Source organism: Rhododendron vialii, chromosome 10a (assembly GCF_030253575.1).
Source record: "Rhododendron vialii isolate Sample 1 chromosome 10a, ASM3025357v1".
In the NCBI taxonomy this organism is placed as follows: domain Eukaryota; kingdom Viridiplantae; phylum Streptophyta; class Magnoliopsida; order Ericales; family Ericaceae; genus Rhododendron; species Rhododendron vialii.
This window is the reverse complement of record NC_080566.1, coordinates 12,917,615-12,938,084: the sequence shown is the minus strand read 5'-3', so window position 1 is coordinate 12,938,084 and position 20,470 is coordinate 12,917,615. Positions and strand designations below refer to the sequence as shown.

The 20,470-nt window shown below is 39.1% G+C and overlaps 1 protein-coding gene across 2 annotated transcripts; it reads right to left on the bottom strand.

Moving 5' to 3' along the window:
* Nucleotides 1–761: 761 nt before the first annotated feature.
* On the bottom strand, nt 762–4,274 carry LOC131303529 (uncharacterized). 2 transcript variants are annotated; one of them, XM_058330425.1, is made up of 4 exons: nt 3,966–4,274; nt 1,799–1,949; nt 1,306–1,376; nt 762–1,183 (listed from the first exon to the last, which is right to left on the bottom strand). In XM_058330425.1, exons 1-4 carry the CDS (start codon nt 4,197–4,199, stop codon nt 959–961), a joined length of 681 nt encoding a protein of 226 aa, XP_058186408.1. In that variant the 5' UTR covers nt 4,200–4,274; the 3' UTR covers nt 762–958. The 2 variants fall into 2 exon arrangements, with proteins under 2 accessions (XP_058186408.1, XP_058186409.1); XM_058330426.1 differs by having other exon boundaries at nt 762–1,178; nt 3,966–4,266.
* Between the last annotated feature and the right edge of the window lie 16,196 nt (nt 4,275–20,470).

Genomic DNA, 20,470 nt, shown 5'->3' with positions numbered 1-20,470 from the left:
CTCTCTCTCTCTCTCTCTCTCTCTCTCTCTCTCTCTCTCTCATCTTTTCATGATGCGCACTGCACGCCCCTTGGTCAATCTCAAACCAAGAAATGCGTGTGTATATGTACTTTATTTGGAAATCCAGCAAGGATGCAAGATAATCTTTATAGCATTATGCAAAAGAAAATGTATAAAGTACTCCATGGGGCAGAGTACTAATAGTCTAATAGTAAAGTATACTTTGGGTGTTAGGCAAGTACCAAGTAGAACCACCAATTGTGCACCCACTTCCAGAATTAGAATCCTTTTTATTCTGGCTGCCGTTGCTCTCATGAAACCCAACTGTGTTTGCTTTCTTCCTTTGCAACCCAAAAACAAGTACCCCACTTTAGTCAAACATTCCAATTTCCACATGGACGAAGTAGATAGGACACAGACTAACACTAAGCATTCCTGCACAACCTAAGTTTTAACTGAACAAGTGCCTGTGCCCTATTGCACCTGGAAAATATAAAAAGGAAAGAAAGAGGAAGAGCAAGCAGCTGTAGCAGCCTACATGTTTAAAATTCCTAGGTCAATGTTGAGTTCACATATATAAATTTCTAGGTTTAAGTATGTTAATATTAGCCTTCCTACACGCGTGGAAAAAAGAACTCAATAAAAAGTTATCCGAGTACCTATCACATGAAGCTGACTTGATCCCCTGAAAAATGGGGCAGAAGTTGGAAAAAAAATGGCACGATCAAATGCGGAAAACAAAAGTGGCTCCCAGAACAGAATTTATGCGGTGGAGGAAATGGACAATGAAGCATAGCATGACCAAGCATGACTACAACTGACAATCACTTGGCAGCATAAGCAATTACAACGGTACATCAATGATAACCAGGAAAGCATAACCCAATGGAAAACAAGAGGCACATCAAGTTCCAGCCGAGTACAATTTTATTTTTCCCTGAACTGAGCCGAGTACAAATTAGCAGCCTCGAGAATTTACCCGCCTATCTCTTGCAATTGAAGGTAGCCATCTCTCCCCCCTAACTTTTCTCAGTTCTGCTACTCTTTCTTCCTCTCTTTTCGCAGCTGCTTTTGCTGCTGCATCTTTAGCTTCTTTTTTAGCTAATGTTTTCTGGTGTGAATCTCTGGCTGCAGCGATTATATCCATCCCATCAACAGCAATAGATTGGAGTTGCCATCTGAACTGCAAGACATTCATCGTGTCATGTCAATTAGGCAAAGTCAAATACATTTAAGATCGTAAAACTGCAATATAGACAAGAATCGGCAACAAGGAATCAAGAAAACATAGATGAGAAGGCAAACCTTCTTTGACTTCTCATCAATCTCTTTACCAGGAAGGATTCTTGGTTTTTTTGTTGGTCGCTGAAGTTCATCTGTTAACATAAATAACATTGAATCCTCAAAACACAACCTAGAAAATAAAAGGTAAATGAACTTCTCGCTGACACCAAAGGACTTTCAAACATGTTTGATATTATGCCTCTTCAAATACAATCTAATTGGATCAGCAGGACATCTACAATGCGAATAATGAACTCGCATTTGAGTTCAATTCAACATATTTGATTTAACAGCTCCTTTAATCACTGCAAGAGTGCAAGGTGCATATAATATAAGCTACACCCTTTGTCAATCTATCCAGCTACATAGCATAGATGCAAAACTGACAGGCACAGTTATACTTTCCCCATCTGCCGAACTTTGGGAACTAGTTAAGCACTACAATTCACCTACTATCACCAATTTCATGCTAATTAAAAGAAGATAAACAATGTATGATGAATTGATGAGTTACCTATGTGGTCGAACACTATCCCAAGGGGAGCATGTTTAAAGAGTCGAACTCCGCCTTCACTATTCATGGAATCTTTGTCCAGGATATGAATACGATCTGCCCCCACTATTTCTATTGTCTCCTCCAAAATGCCGTCCAGAAGCTTTTGTGCCTGTCACATAGTTCACCATGTGCATTAACGAAAAATTTACAAAAACTCTAACACTAGACAGACAAAAGTTCAATACCCAGAAACCATAAAAGGAATATGCATTGTGATAGATATCTGAGTTACTATGCAATAGTAATTTGTATCTTTGTGTTTGCACCATTTCTTAAATTCAATGCAAAAGCTTTCCATTTCAAGAAGCATCACAAACTGACTTCAAATTAAACGGGTAATAATTGCACATCCATATTCCATTCCCCCTTAGACATCTGATTCTTCCCCTTTTTGCTTGCATCATGCCACAATTTCTTTCATAAGGCCTCTGTGACTACTAAATCTTTTCATGACATGCTCCCTGCAAATCCGCATGCTAAGCCCACAGCCAAAACGTAAAACATACCTCTTCATTGAAAAACCCAAACAGTACGTTCACTAAACCTCTTTAATGTTATCGACAGTTGAGTATAATTTCAATGACAAGGCACAGTTTCTAGATTTTTGTCCAATGAAACTGGCTGAAAACTGAGAGAGCTCAAAAGGATCAACATTCCGATACAAACTTTAAACCCCAATTTCAGGTAGAATGCCCTTCGAAAACCTTGAAGAACCCACAACAAAAGCCCCTAGAGCGCTGAGACTGAACTACTTATATGTAAGACAAAGCTTTATCCCCAGCACTTTAGGTGATGCTCATAACACACCTCATTCAGGGACAACCCATCACTTAGACAGAGGGAACCTTCCAAGGGGCCCCAAACACCAGACAACCAAAGTAAACTTGAGAGAGAGAGAGAGAGAGAGAGAGAGAGAGAGAGAGAGAGAGAGAGAGAGAGATTATTAGCCAGTTTTCATCAAGAATTACTGAAAACGAGGTATAAAGCGATAATGTCTAGCAAATGGGTAAATAGAAATGCTTCTGTGTCATTGCTTGCTATGTGATATTTCCATAAAGATCATTAGTGAAGATAGTAGGCACAGAGTGCAAAGGCATATCCTCACAAAATGTCAGTCTACACGGCACTATAAAGTTTTCTAAACTCAGTAGGGAGCTTGAAAGCAAGAAATTCATGGGTAATAAACCATTTGGACCATCTTCCCATTGAAGATTGAGCACCCATGATATGCTAAGTCTAAACACATGGCACAGCAATCTCAACAAAAATGGCGGGAATGATAGATTGTGTACTGTGTAGATAGGTTTCACATGGATGCCTCAAAACCTCAAAATGTCTGGAGAATTAACATGTTCCTTAAGGCCCAGAACTTACCAGTAACTTAACAAGTGCAAGACTAATATTTTCCATTCTAATTTCCGATGCCGTTTCGTTTTTGGGAATCCAATGAAACTTTTTAAACAGTACCCTTTATAAATTCACAATCAAATATTTTGAAAAGATAAAACCAATTTTAAAGAGAAATATATTCAAATACGTAAGTACAAAAAACCTTATATAATTTCATTGGTTCATAAGGTTTCTTGCATTTTTAGCAATGTTCTAAAGTCGGATGCCTAGGCCAACTGCAAAGGCGCTAGGCGACAGTCCAATGCCTAGATTAGACAGCCAACTAGTCGGCACCTAGTCCCCGTCTAGGCATTAGGCGGCCGCCTAGTGGAGCCTAGGCACTAGTCGCCCCTTTTCCGCCCGACTAGCCTAGCGATTTTTAGAACATTGAGGATATAAATCAAACTCTCATACAAATTGTGTACAAGCATAACATAAGAGCTATCAAAATTTGGGACTCGAAATTAGATAAAATTTGAAGACCCAATGTGGCCGCATCCTCCCGACCCTGATGCCACTCTATTTCTTTCTTCTTCTTTTTGGTTTAACAGTCGGGTGTTCGGCCGTCTTTCGCGCACCTCAGGGATTCACAAGAAAAAACTTTCTTGCAGCCTGACCCCAATAATCGAACCCTGACGCCGCTCTATTCATGTGATTATCGAGTAAACCGGGAAAAAGAACGATATATAACCAATAAGAAAAACAGAGCTCCACGTGAGCAGGATCGAGGAATAACCTTGATCTGGTAATGCTTGATGTTCTGAGGTTTACGATTGTCCAGTTCGTCGTGTTTTGTCTCGCGGCCGAGGGATTTTGTTGTCGAACCATTGGAGGTAGAAGCAGCACGGTCGCGGCCAGTAGTGGTGGCGACGGCGACAGAATCGATGGCGGCTCTCCAGTCGGCGTCTCCGTCTTCCTCCCCGCTGCTGCTGCTGCTAGCGCCGCTGTTCTGTCGTCGAGCACCACCCATTCCGCGGCGGAGTGATTTTTCGGATCCGGAAACCTGTGTATGTTTAGAGCATGTACATCAAAATAGTTAAAAAGTCATTTATCTATTTTACCTAGCCAAGTTCACAAAATAGGCTCTGCACCTAGGAATGGCAACGGGACGGGACGGATTTTTGCACATCCCGACCCCGACTCGAAAATCATTACCCGCCCCGACCCCGACCGGGTTTTTTTGAGGTACCCCATCCCCGCCCCGATCGGAGAACGGGTTTACCCGCCCCGCCCTGTAAAAATTAAAAAAATTAAACTATAAGTAAAAAATTAAAAAAAAATACAGAATAAAAATAAAAGTTTTGAAATTATTTTTGTGTCTTTTGGTATCGCGGTTTTATCTAAACTTTTAATTGCAATCAGTATTTTAGATACTTCATTCCATTTCTTTATGTGTAGGATTTATTATAAATATTTGAAGAAAACTTTTTAAAAAATCCACTAAACACCAATAAATATCAATTTTTATTTCTTTTTTAAATTTGATTAGACTACTTGACAGTAAAGAGACATTATTTTTTGGATTAATGCTAAAAAAATTAAATGACATGTATATAAGTATATATACATATATAAATAAATAGTAAGCTTCTAATGCGAACCTCCGCATCCCAACAAAGTGCGGACCACTCCATTTCTCCCATTTTCTGATTGAATTTTGATGATCTGAGCCGTTCAATGTGTTCAGAACGTGATTTTAGGATAGCCGCGAGAAATCGGCAAAACAAATGACCGCGAAGGGTTTGATTTGAGCAGTTTTTATTTAAACTGTTCAATAAAAAATAAACAAAAACTGCTCGGATGAAGCCCTTCCCATTTTTTTTTCTGATTTCTCGCGGGTACCTTTAAAATCATGTTCTGAACACATTGAGTGGCTCGGATCATCGAAATTCGATCGGGAAATGGGAGGTTCCCACTTTGCTTGGATGCGGAGGTCCGCATTAGAGGCTTACTCTATATATAAATACATATACATATACACACACACACGCCGGGTCGGGGTTGGGTACTTTCGGGGCGGGTTTAGGGACGGGGTACTTTCGCCCCGAACCCGGGCGGGTTTTGGAAATTTTACCCTGACCCGACCCCCGACAATGGAGTGAAAAACCCGCCCTGTTCGGGACAGGGCGGGGCGGGTACACTTGTCATCCCTATCTACATCAACCTCAATTAAGGGTAGGTAAAATTGCTACTGCTACAAAACCTCGGTACTTTTGCCGAAGAACTATTCATCTGTATCTCACTTATTTTGATTATTTTATTCTCTCTCTCTCCCCCATTATTTTTTATCCTTCTCTCTCTAAGCCCGAAAAAATATTATAATAATAGAGAGTAGGTAAAATAGAGAGTATTGTTGTAGAATTAAAAAAAATATGAGTAGGTAAAATAGAAAACATGCACTGTTCATAGTAATTTTTGCTAGCACCTGGTGTACATGCTCTAAGGGATTTTAGAGTTTTTAATCGATTTATTCGTTTCCAAATAACTATTTGCCAAAATATATGTTTTTTCAAACTATTTGTAAAAATAGTTCAAAACGCACATTTCATGTGCATCACGTGATAAACCTATGTGGGAGAATCAAAATAAATACGCAGCAGAAAATTACTTACCTTCAGCCATGGTGTTTAAGTCTTGAGAAATCCGGAAATTGTTTCGATCTTGAACCAATATGGTCTACCAACACAAACTCCCACTAATAGATTTTGGAGAGCAATGGGTAGAATTTTCAATCTAATATATATAAATGTTCTTCACACTTGTAACTTGATGATGGTAATCATAGACCTTTATATAAATAGATCGCGACCCTTTCCCAGTGGACACAACATTTCATACTTCCTTCCATCAAAGAAGTAATAAGCACCTATTCATTAATAGTTGCAACCTTACACATGAATGGTTATTAAACCCATTCATGAATAGTTATCATGTCTATTCATGAATAGCCACCAAACCTTTTCATGAATAGTCACCAAGTATTTAGACAATATTTCATTTAAATCTAATACCCATATTTTAGTTATGAACATAAATTCTATAAATATAATTAGGATTGATGTGGCATGTGAGCCACATAAATAAATTCCAACATTCTCCCACTTGGCTCACTTGACAAATCAACCAAAAATTTGCTGGATAAAAGATACTAAGTATTGTATATGACTATACAACAACGGCCCAAATAATGGTCAATAATAGAAAGATTGAGCAGAATCATGGCGGTTATGCTATATAGCAAGCATTTCCTTCCATGTATTACAATGGACAAATCTCTCAAAACTTTATGTGGTATCACTTGTAAATCATGACTAACTAATAGTCACTTAGGTTCTGCTTTATTTATCCTAACGGATAACGGTATACGTATGTCATACCTTATGTGCACATGTATGTCTTTATTCTCTAAGAACACTTATAGTGTGACAAAATTTTAATTGAACATTAATATGAGAGTAAACAAATATGAAATGAGCTAAAGGTAATGTATTCACTACATGACATAAACACTTTGCCGGCAATAACTAGCTCAATACTTTATGCTCAATGGTCACGAATTGTGTTTATGAACTATTTCTCTCCCCTAATGAGGTACTCTACGTCGATATTCTTTATTCGGCTTTCATCTTTATCTTAGAGAACAAAACTGTAGCCAAAGTAAACTTAATAATGGTCTCGACATAAAATTGACAACTTGAGACCCATATTGCATGCTAGGTTAGTTTCATAGCTCTCACTAATTTGCCATTCATAGTAAACATCACTTTGAATTGGATGCAATACCGTGGCAAGAGATTTATAGCTTAACCTCAGTCAATTACTCTTGATTAGCATGCATGTATATATAATTCTTGGTTCTTTATAAATACCTCACAATCTTTATTTATAGCTTTCTATACCATGTTTACTTGGATATTGATTTAGTAAATTCTTAGCCAATATCCATAGAGTCTAAAAATCCACTTACTCCCACTAATTTTAAGGAGCATATCTTTGTCTCTACTTATAAACAAAAGACTGTCTTTTTGCAAATTTCTTTTGGATGCCATATGAAACCTTATTGGATATTTGTATAAATGCATTAACGGCATAAATGGAACTCCAAATACTTTTACTTTGAACATTAAACATAAGTGACTAATTCTCCCACTATATATTAATGTTCTTCAAACTTTTATTTAGCGCATGAACTTAATCATGTGGTTATGATGCTTTATCCACATAGCGCAAAATTATGATCCATGCATCCCAGACTAGAGTACTTCTCAGGCAATCAATAAAATTTCCACAACTGGTAGTGGAATACAAGAAGCTACTTTTAAAAACAACATGAATGGCTACAATAACCAAGACTCTCAATATTTTGTAAATTCTAACCTTTCTAGGGTAGAGGTGCATCACGCATGAATTTACGTAACACTTTATGAATAAGATAAATGATCAAAACAATGAAAATAAATTCTCCATACCTGTGGGCATAGAAAAAAATTATCCTCGACTTTCAAATGATTATCTTACTCAACTTAAAATTTTCAACTTTTATGCTAATCTATACATGAAATAAAGTAAACTGTTAGAACTATGGCTCATATGTTATTGGGGGGTGCAGGGGGCGTTATACGGTATGGTTCGTATAGGGGTATTTTTGGGATACAGACCAAATACCAGTTTAGGGTTAGAACAGAGTCAATATAAATACTCTATGTTGTAAACCCTAATTCATACTGTGATAATAAAGAACAGCAGCCGCTCTCGCTCCCGTGGACGTACCCGATTTTGGGAAACCACGTATATCTCTGTGTTGATTCTTTACTGTTTATACTCGTAAATCGTGTGTGTGTGTGTCGATCCTAACAAGTGGTATCAGAGCTACAGGCTGTTTTAGATCACACAGAACAACGATGTCATCGAGTTCGTCTGTTTTGAAGTTCGATGTGATGAAGTTCGATGGAACTTCGAATTTCGGATTGTGGCAACAGCGGGTAAAGGATCTGTTGGTGCAGCAGGGCTTGTACAAGGGATTGAAGGCGAAGCCAGAAGCCATGTCTAACGACGATTGGGAAGAACTCCAGATGAAGGCGGTGAGTACGATTCGTCTGTGTCTTGCAGACGAAGTTATGTATCACGTGTTGGGTGATGAATCGCCGGCTGGGGTCTGGACTAAACTGGAGAGCAGGTATATGTCAAAATCGTTGACGAACAAACTGTTTCTAAAGCAGAAACTGTTTGGGTTGAAGATGGCCGAGGGTGCTGATCTGATTCAGCATATCAACACGTTCAATCAGGTTGTGAGCGACCTGCAATGGATTGACGTAAAGTTTGAGGAGGAAGACCAAGCGCTGATGTTACTGTGTTCACTACCGATTTCTCTCGAAACCCTAGTTACAACCTTACTTTGGGGGAAAGAAACCCTAGAACTGGAGGAAGTCACTGCAGCCCTTCTGGCGTATAATCAACGCAAGCAACAAACAGAATCGCTGCAGGGTGAAGGTCTGGTGGTTAAAAGGTACGGGGATCGTGGCAGGAAGAATGAGAGGGGTAAATCAGTTTCGGGGCGTGGGAGGTCTCAGTCAAAGAACAGGTCCGAGGGCACGTTTGAGTTCAAGTGTTATAGGTGTCATGAACCGGGGCACATGAAGAAAGACTGTCCGCAGAAGAATAAGGGAACTGACTGGAAAAAGAAGGGAAAGACAGGGGAGAGGAAAGATGGATCAACTTCTGCAAACATTGTGGAGCAGGAGTCAGATGATGGTGATATGCTTTCGGTCTCAGCAAGTTCAGATCACATGGCAGATTCATGGATTATGGATTCAGCATGTTCTTTTCACATATCTCCTATCAAGGAATGGTTCAACACATATAGGTCAGTGGATTGTGGTAATGTTCTTATGGGTAATGATGCATCGTGTAAAGTCATAGGAATAGGCACAATTAAAATCAGAATGTATGATGGTGTTGTGAGAACTTTGGGGGATGTTAGACATGTTCCAGAATTGAGAAAGAATTTAATTTCATTGGGAACCTTAGACTCCAATGGCTGTGGGTATAAAACAGAGAGTGGAGTCATGAAGGTAACAAAGGGTGCTATGGTGATGATGAAGGCTTGTAAAGTTCCTGGTAATATTTACAAGTTGGTAGGGAGTACAGTTGTAGGTGGAGCTACTGCCACTACAACAGACGATACTGATGATACTATGCTTTGGCATATGCGGTTGGGACATATGGGAGAGCGTGGGATGTTAGAGCTACATAAGAGGAATCTTCTTAAAGGGGTTAAATCGTGTAAATTGGATTTCTGCAAGTTTTGTGTTCTGGGAAAACAGTGTAAGGTGCAGTTTAGGAATGCAACTCACAGAACGAAGGGAATTCTTGACTACGTTCATTCAGATGTTTGGGGGCCAGTGAGGGTAGCTTCGAATGGAGGATCTCTGTATTTCTTGACCTTTATTGATGATTTTTCAAGGAAAGTTTGGGTGTACTTCATGAAGCACAAGTCTGAAGTCTTTGCTAAGTTCAGAGTGTGGAAAGCTGAAGTGGAAAACCAGATAGGGAAAAAGATTAAGTGCCTCAGGACAGATAATGGGAAAGAATTCAAGAATGGGCCTTTTCTGAAGTTTTGTGAGGAACATGGGATTCAGCGACACTTTACAGTTCGAAAGACACCACAGCAGAATAGGGTGGCAGAAAGAATGAACAGAACCATTGCAGAAAGGGCACGGTGTTTAAGATTGAATGCGGGACTTCCGAAGGTTTTTTGGGCAGAAGCAATGAGTATGGCATGCTTTGTTATAAACAGGTCACCGAGTGCTGCTTTGGATGGAAAGGTAGCTGAGGAGATGTGGACAGAGAAAGAGGTTGACTACTCAGGGTTGAGAATTTTTGGGTGTCCGGCCTATGTTCATGTTCCCAGTGATGAGAGGTCAAAGCTTGATGCGAAGTCTAGACAGTGTATCTTTCTTGGTTATGAGAAAGGGGTCAAAGGGTACAAGCTTTGGGTTTCAGAGACAAAGAAGGTGGTGATCAGTAGGGATGTGGTATTTGATGAGGACTCTATGATCAAGGCACATCAGAGGGTTCAAAATTCTGAGTCAGAGGAAGTGAACAGCAAACAACAGGGCCTACAGATTGAGCTGGAGAGTTTTGATATAGGTGATACTCAGCCAGATGAACAGCTTGATCAACAGCAGCAGTAGGAGCAGCAGCAAAGCTTGGCCGCTGGGAGAACCAAGCGCACTATCAAGCCACCAGTGAGGTATGGGTTTGATGACTTGGTTTCTTATGCATTGACTACTACTAGTGGGGATCCATCTACTTTTCAGGATGCTATTACGAGTTCTGAAAGGGACCAATGGATGGAAGCCATGGTAGAGGAAATGGAGTCTTTGCATAAGAATAAGACTTGGGAGTTGAAAGAACTGCCCAAGGAAAAGAAGCCAGTGGGTTGTAAGTGGGTATACAAGCGGAAAGAGGCAGCAACAGAAAAGGATAAGGAAAAGTTCAAGGCTCGGTTAGTGGCAAAGGGGTATTCACAGAGGAAGGGGATTGATTTTGATGAGGTCTTTTCTCCAGTGGTGAGGCATACGTCAATCAGGATTATCTTGGCATTGGTGGCTAGCTATGATCTGGAGTTAGAGCAGATGGATGTGAAAACGGCATTCCTCCATGGTGATTTGGAGGAAGTCATATACATGGAACAACCTGAGGGGTTCAAGCAGCCAGAGACTGAGCATCTTGTTTGTAAGTTGAAGAAGTCCCTTTATGGGCTGAAACAGTCTCCAAGACAATGGTACAAGAGGTTTGACTCTTTCATGATACGGATTGGGTACACACGCTGTGAGTATGATTGTTGCGTTTATATTAAGAGTCTTGATGATGGTTCCTATATTTTCTTGCTTCTTTATGTGGATGATATGCTGCGCAGAGTATGGTTGAGGTAAATAGGTTGAAGTCTTTATTGGGTAAAGAGTTTGACATGAAGGATTTAGGAGTGGCTAGGAAGATACTTGGGATGGAAATTCGCAGAGATAGGTCAGCTGGTAAGTTGTGGTTATCTCAAAAGAATTATGTAGTGAAAGTGTTGGAGAGGTTTAGTATGAATAATGCCAAACCGGTCAGCACTCCATTGGCAAGTCATTTCAGATTATCTTCAGCTCAGTGTCCGGTGTCAGATGAAGAAATTGAGGATATGTCAATGGTGCCTTATGCAAGTGCAGTGAGTTACTTAATGTATGCAATGGTTTGTACGAGGCCCGATTTGGCAAATGCAGTTAGCACCGTCAGTAAGTACATGGCCAAACCAGGCAGAGAGCGTTGGAAGGCAGTCAAGTGGATGTTCAGATACTTGAAAGGTACTTCAGATCGCGGGATTATGTTTGGTAGGCAACGGGGTTAGATTTTAGTTGTTGGATATGTGGATGCGGATTATGCTGGGGGTTTGGATGACAGAAGGTCTACAACTGGTTATGTGTTTACACTTGTGGGTGGGCCTATTTGTTGGAGATCCATGGTACAACCTCTGGTGGCTTTATCCACTACTGAGTCTGAGTATATGGCGGTGACTGAGGCAGCTAAGGAAGCATTGTGGTTGAAAGGGTTTGTTAAGGAGCTTGGCATAGATCAAGGTGGAGTTCAGTTGCATTGTGACAGTCAGAGTGCCATTTATTTGGCAAAGCATCAGGTGTATCATGCTCGAACCAAGCATATCGACGTGAGGTTTCACAAGGTGAGAGAGTTGATTGATGCAGGAGATTTGATACTGGAAAAGGTGCACACTTCTGAGAATGCAGCTGATATGTTGACAAAGACGGTTACTGCAGACAAGTTCAAGCATTGCTTGGACTTGGTTAATGTCTCCCGGTGCTAGGAAAAGGGAGGCATCCCCCCAACTTACTGGATAGTGATGATTATCTTCTGAAGGGGCGAGAGTGAATTCGCCAAGGTGGAGATTGTTAGAACTATGGCTCATATGTTATTGGGGGGTGCAGGGGGCGTTATACGGTATGGTTCGTATAGGGGTATTTTTGGAATACAAACCAAATACCAGTTTAGGGTTAGAATAGAGTCAATATAAATACTCTATGTTGTAAACCCTAATTCATACTGTGATAATAAAGAACAGCAGCCGCTCTCGCTCTCGTGGACGTACCCGGTTTTGGAGAACCACGTATATCTCTGTGTTGATTCTTTACTATTTATACTCGTAAATCGTGTGTGTGTGTCAATCCTAACATAAACTCAAACCTCCTTATGGGCAAAGGCTACAATACGCACTAAATCTACTTCACTGCAATAAGACTAGCGAATTTCAAACATCAAAATAAAAATTCCATAGCATATGAACATAGAAATTTTTCCAAACGAATTAATAGAACTAAGTACTCTCCTGCGGGCAAAAATAATTAACTTATCAATTAAAGCTTAATGGTAGATGCCATCTGACGCGGACGGCTATAGTCCAACTAATAATCTACTCATGACAGTCCTTGATACCAAACACCACAATATTTCAAGATGCTGTGGCTAATCTCAAAATATTATGATGTTTAAGTCACCTAAAAAACATCAACTGAACTTGATGGGACAACCATAATATGCCAACCTCAAAACCAATCTAATAACCTTCCCATATTGCTTTAAAAGCTTTACTACATTGAACCAATAGCTTCATGCCATTTATCTTAAATCTATTATTCATCTCTTCGCATACCTTGATTTTCCTCATGGAAGATCTCGCAGGTTGTCAAAACTGATTTCGTAAATGTATGGAAATAACAAGCTTCTGTTTTGATGTGGAATTCACTATTTATTCCCAATCTAGATTCACTACTTATTCACAATTATTTAAGATGTTGTGGCTATTCTCAAATAATAGTAACACACAACCTTTAAATTGGAATCAAATTATCCTTATTGTGACATACTCACAATCAACGCTTGGACGGAATATATTAACATGTGATCAAATCCATTCTAATTATGAAAGCCCCCAAAATTGTCACTGTAAATTCGCCAACGACTACTTGAATAGAAAGATGTTTGTGCCACTACACGAACAACTAATGACGTGCACTGGGTGGCCAATCATTATGATATCAAACTTGTGTCAAGAACAAAGAACAATAATCGAACACAATCAAAGCCGGCAATCAAACTTCTTTCACTGTATTGGATCAAATAGTGTCTAGCAAAACCGAAAGTAATTTTTGATTACTCAATACAAATTGCAATGTGTTCACAACAATGAACATCACTTTGTTCAAAAGTATTCTTAACCCATTCTTTTATCTGGATAACTAGCACTAAGGCCGTTTATATCTCTGTATGATGCCAATCGGTGGCAAGTATTTTACACTATATGTTATTGTTGTGCATGATTGTCTTCTTCTGCATGTTCATAAGTGTTCTCAAAATTGGACAAAAAATTGGACATCTGGATTTATATGACAAAAGAATGGGTTAAGAATACTTTTGAACAAAGTGATATTCACTGTTGTGAATACATTGCAAATTGATTAACAATACTTTTGAACAAAGTGATGTTCACCGTTGTGAACACATTGCAAATTGATTAACCCATTCTTTTGTCATATAAATCCAGATGTCCAATTTTTAGAACACGTATGAATATGCAGAAGAAGACAATCATGCACAACAATAACAAATAGAATAAAATACTTGCCACCGATTGGCATCATACAGAGAAATAAACGGCCTTAGTGCTAGTTATCCAAATTCTCAGTAGGCAATCCATTAGCCAATAGATCAATTTCAACATTGATTGTGCAAAATTTCTCTATTCAGAATGCAGAACCGACAACCCCACAACAGGGCCAAGACCAAAACGAAACAAAAAACTTTTCTCCTAAAAGCATGCACAAAAGCAGTGGATGGGTTTCGACAGATTTAATGATACCAGTCGATTCATCTATACTAAACAAAATGGCATGAAGGTTGGCTCTGATACCAAATGATAAACCTATGTGGGAGAATCAAAATAAATACGCACCGAAAAATTACTTACCTTCAGCCATGGTGTTTAAGTCTTGAGAAATCCGGAAATTGTTTCGATCTTGAACCAATATGGTCCACCAACACAAACTTCCACTAATAGATTTTGGAGAGCAATGGGTAAAATTTCCAATCTAATCTATATAAATGTTCTTCACACTTGTAACTTGATGGTAATAACAGACCTTTATATAGATAGATCGGGACCCTTTCCCAATGGACACAACATTTCATATTTCCTTCCATCAAAGAAGTAATAAGCACTTATTCATTAATAGTTGCAACCTTACACATGAATGGTCATTAAACCCATTCATGAATAGTCATCATGTCTATTCATGAATAGCTACCAAACCTTTTCATGAATAGTCATCAAGTATTTAGACAATATTTCATTTAAATCTAATACCCATATTTTAGTTACGAACATAAATACTATAAATATAATTAGGATTGATGTGACATGTGAGCCACATAAATAAATTCCAACATCACGCATATCAGATGTGCATTATCCGCATATGTGAGCCGGGCCAGCTGGATATCCACCGTGTATCACGCATACCCAATATGCGTGATGCATATTTTATAGGCGTTAGGGTTTAAAATCAAATTGCAAAAGTGTATGCGTCTCGCATACGCTGTACCGTCTTTCCTTTCCCTTTCCATTCTCGCAATCTACGATCGCCGTACTCTACGTTCACCACCGTTCGCCATTCTCTCTGATCTCCGTTGCCATTCGTCATTCTCTCCTCCTTCTCACTGTAAGTCCCTCTCTCTATCTCTCTCTCTCTCTCTCTCTCTCCGTAGGTATGTATGTATAAATGTATGTATCTCTCTCTCCCCGTAGGCCTGTGTTCAACCGGCAGAAGGTCAAGAAAGAGACAAAACTTGAACATTGTTGCTACCTTAATTGGTAGACAGAGGCGACGCTACAACTTGGCTTCAGTGTTCAGTTGAACACCCCACGAGTAACGAAAATTAATTATAAAGATTTACTGCCTAATTCTAGATAAAAACAAGTTCTTTGAACACCTTAGGCCACAAACTTGACTACTAAACTCACAAAAGTTGAACACGTGTAAGAATATCACAACTCAGTCCAAAAGATTTAGCACATATATATGTATAGCAGGAAAATATTACGATGGATAGAGTATGCCCTTTCATATATTTTAGGCAAAACATCAATTTCAGTATATTTAAGTTTTTTATGTATATGTTTTTTCCTTGTATGGTCAAAAAAATTAAGTTTTAGTTAGTAACAGAGCCAGAATTGTGAACTCAGGAGGGCCGGCTTAGTGGACATATATATTTTTTTATCAGAATGTATATCATAAAGTTTTTATTTTCCAATACATTGAAATGATTCTACTTTAATGCAGTTAAAGTATACCAATCATTTTGTATTTTTTTCGTCAAACTACTTCAAATGTTATGTGCTTATTTTTTATTTTTGAAAGAAATGAAAATGTAAAAGAATCAGTTTTTTTATCAAATCAAATCAAAATTATTAAGATAATAAGTAGCTATGTGCGAGTAATTATCAATAATATTAAAAATCAGGTATATACAGAATAATTTTTTTTAAAACTCGAGAGCTCAGGGTATCGAGGTTGGGGGGCTGAGCCCCAACATATATAGTTCCACCACTGATTCTTGTTGAACACCCTTACAAAAATTCTTGAAGCCGCCACTGTGGTAGATGTCTTTCGTCAAAGTGGGGCCGACCTGAACCCTAATTTTGACAACGCCCAAAACATCCCTCTTTGATTCATCGTAGGCCCGCACCCCTAAAAGTAAGGAATTCGATCCTCCTTGTAATCAGAGGCCCGCCTATCTGGAGTCTCTTCCCAGCGTCAGTCCTGCGAAGACTACTAAACTAAGCCATCAAGATCGATGGTTGTGTGCGGCTCCTTCGTTTCATAATGTCAATACCCTCACTTCTTTGGCATGAAAGCTTCATTTAGCTCTCCCTGGCTGAGAATACTTTTGGCTAACCCTAGGAAAAATTTGTTTTCTAGGTGTAAAATGAGGCTAGTGGTGAGTTAAGTAGAAAATACTTGAAGACACATTGTACCAATTCTCCAACAAACCACCAAATCAATACTTTTCTTTGGTTTTGACAAAAAAATACACTCAGTCACACCGAGAAACAACGCATCAAATTCATACTGTATGATAATAATTTTCGTACTTGCAGGTTATATAAATGAGACCCATATATAAAGGAACAACAATCACGGCAATCAAAGAAACTTGTTGAAAGTTGAAACCCACTGAATGAGAACATCTGTCTCAAGTCACTGAGGCTAATGTTTGCCATATTTTACGAAACTTACATTTAAAGAAGGAAACCAAAGAGACATGACTCATAAATCACCGTTGCACTTTCCATTGGCTTTCAATCCATATATGTTAATGCATTTACATTTTATTAGGCTGGCGTAGTGGTTTCAGTAATATTCTTCTTGGCCTGACTTTTGTGTAGATGAAGGCTATACTTACTAATGAAGACTGGAAGCATATTTTTCATGGCTGGACTTATGATAATAATTTTTGTACTTGCAGGTTATATCATGGAGGGCTCTAGTATTGATCCAACTGACGGCTCCTTACTTGTGCTACAGAAACAGCACCGTTCTCGTGCTGTATGGGAAGGCTATGTAAGAAGTCATTATCTTAGAACTTACTACGTCTTATAACATGAATTTGTTGTAATGAATTTGGAATATTCGTAAAATTAAAGCATAAGTTACAATGTTATTTAGGGGGATTCTAAAGTTGAAAATGTCACGTAGATATGTTGTCGCAATGATAACAATTTACGGCAATTGGGGCTGCCTTCACCTCGCATTGTTGAGTTGATATACTAAGCAGGTTTTGGTGGAATTTTGGAGATGCCGTTTATAACTTTGGACCGTGCTTTCATCACCGCACTCATTGAGCATTGGCGGCCAGAGACTCACACATTCCATTTGCGTTTAGGCGAGTCTACTGCAACCCTACAGGATGTGGAAATAATTACCGGTCTCGCAGTTGATGGTAGATCGGTTACTGGGGACTCAAGATTTGACAAAAATAAGAAAAAAGAATTATGTGAACGTCTACTAGGGTTAGATCCACCGGGAGAAGTTATGAGTGGGTTTAAAGTTAGTTTGAAATGGTTGCGTGATAATTTTGACGGAAAGGTCGAGGAGGGAGATCACGAAGTCACTGTATGGAGGAAAGCTCAGAGTTACATTCTACAACTTATAGGTGGCATAGTTTTGCCAGACCAATCTAGTTCCCATTTCCACCTATACTTCTTGTCTTTGCTTGACGACCTTCAACTTGCCAGTACTTACAGTTGGGGGAGCGCTTGCCTAGCCACCCTGTACCATTACCTAGACTTCGGCTCTACTATTGGATCGAAAGACTTGGGGGGGATGTTCGTACTCGTGCAAGTTTGGGGTTGGGAGCGCTTTTCTTTCCTTGCCCCCGTACGTAATGGGAAGTGGGTCATTCGTCGTGATTCTTCTCTTAGTGGATGGTACGGTTTCTTAACTAAAGATGTTATTTACTTTTAGTATTGAAATGTTTATTCTTCACTAATATATTAATGTTGCTTGGTATCATTCGAGGCCATTGATGTATTAATTTTGTAATTGTGTAGGTGGGACGATGAATTTCACTCGCTGAATTTACCGACCCATGTTGTTGGACATTACCGGTTTTCTTTAGACGTGCAGAGGCCAGACGAGGTTATTGTTTACGTTACTATCCGTTAGTTTGTCACAAATTGTTGGTCCTTTATGAAAAAACTTGTGATTTGTGGATCATAAATAAAGTAATTTTGTGCATAATTTTTAAAAAAATCTGATACCAAATTTGAGTTCTCAATTAGTTCTTTAACTCAGCGTCACTTAAAAAATATTCACGAACATATCCGATTTTTTTATCCAAAAATTACCCGTCTTTTCATATAAGACCAATAATTTAGGACGGAAGGAGTACTTATGATTTAGTTTCTTATGTTTGTTTTTTTAAATTGTGCTTTCTTAGGTGGTGTGGCAGCCGTACACTGAGGACTTGATTCAATCTTTGCCAAGATTTTGTAGTGCCGAAAGAGGTGTTTGGATGGCAAGTGTCCCACTCATTTAGTTCTCTTATGTTGAGCAGCACCAACCAGAGCAGGTGTTGCGTTAGTTTGGAGGGAGACAAACCACCCCCCCCCCCCCCCCCCCCCCCCCCTTTTACCTTCTAAGTCTCTAGGGGAGTTTCATGGTATGGATCTTAGGAATGGTGTGAAGGATTGGAGCAAGCCGATACGTTTGTGGAATGATAAGGCCAACAGTATTGTAAACATTACTGATCCTGATATTCTTGTCTACCCCGCTGATGACTCGTACCTAGATTGGTACGAAAGGATTACCTTACGTTTTGTTAGTATGATGGGTGCAGCTACAAATACAGCGGTAATATATGATGATATTACTCTTTTTAATCTTCCATTTACTTTAATGTATGTAACTTTTTTGAAAACACATTGTAATGCAGATGCAACTGTTTGAGAGGCTTTCTATGCCGAACCTCTCTATTGAGGCGGTTCAGGCAATGGTACAGAAAGAAGTCAAGTGCTTGAAATTCCAAGAGAAGTTATTCCGAAAGATAGCTCGTGAGTATAAGATACGGGATCCACAAGAACAGGAGGAATTTGATGAGGACTATGACCATATGGACCCCCATTTACATGCAGAAGCAGGGGTCCACCAACAGAACCAGCCTGAATGATATATCAATGGCATCGTCCCACCAACAAAAGCAAGAATTCATCGTCCCACCTACACAATTACAAAATTAATATATCAATGACGTCGAATGATACCAAGGAACATTAATCTATCATTGAAGAATAAACATTTCACTACTAAATGTAAATGACATCTTTCGTTAAGAAACCATACCGTCCACTAAGAGGAGAATCACAACAAATGACCCGCTTCTCATTATGTGCGGGGACAAGGAAAGGAAAGCGCTCCCAACCCTAAACTTGCAGGAGTACGAACAACCCCCCCCCCCCCAAGTCTTTCGATCCAACAATAGAGCCGAAGTATAGGTAATGGTAAAGGGTGGCTAGGCAAGCGCTCCCCCAACTGTAAGTACCAATAAGTTGAAGGTCGTCAATCAAAGACAAGAAACATAGGTGGACATGGGAACTAGATTGGTCCGGCAAAACTATGCCACCTATAAGTTGTAGAATGTAACCCGGAGCTCTCAATATCGTAACTTTGTCATCCCCCTCCTTGACCTTTCCGTCAAAGTTATCACGCAATCATTTCAAACTAACCTTAAACCCACTCATAACTTCTCCTGATGGATCCAACCCTAGTAGACGCTTGCATAACTCTTTTTTCTTCTTTTTGTCAAATCTTGAGTCCCCAGTAACCAGTCTACCATCAACTAAGAGATTGGTAATTATATCCACATCCTGTGGGGTTACTGTGGACTTGCCTGAACGTAAATAGAATGTGTGAGTCTCTGGCCGCCGACGCTCAATGAGTGCGGTGATGAAGCACGGTCCAAAGTTATAAACGGCATCTCTAAAATTCCACCAAAACCAGCTTGGTATATCAACTCAACAATGCAGGGTGAAGGCCGCCCCAAATGTCGTAAATTGTTATCATTGTGACGACAGATCAACGTGTCATTTTCAACTTTAGAATTCCCTTGAATAACATTGTAACTTATGCTTTAGTTTTATGAATACTCCAAATTCATTAAAACAAATTCGTGTTATAAGACATAATAAGTTCTAAGATAATGGCTACTTACATGGCCTTCCCATACAGCACAAGAACGGTGCTATTTCTGTAACACAAGTAAGGAGCCATCGGTAGGCCCCGGATCAATACTAGAGTCATCCATGATATAACCTGCAAGTACGAAAATTATTATTTTACAGTATGAAAAGTCCAGCCATGAAAAATATGTTTCCAGTCTTCATTAGTGAGTATAGCCTTCATCTACACAATTACAAAAATACCCTCTACACAAACATACATACATACATATATATAGATACATATACATACATATATATAGATACATACATATATATATATATACTATATACATACAAATACATACGTTGATGTTCAATTTTTAATTAGGACAAGTCTTTGTTGAAATACGTTGACGTTCAATTTTTTTCCTTTTGTAATAGTTGGCACCAAATGATGTTCTACCGATATT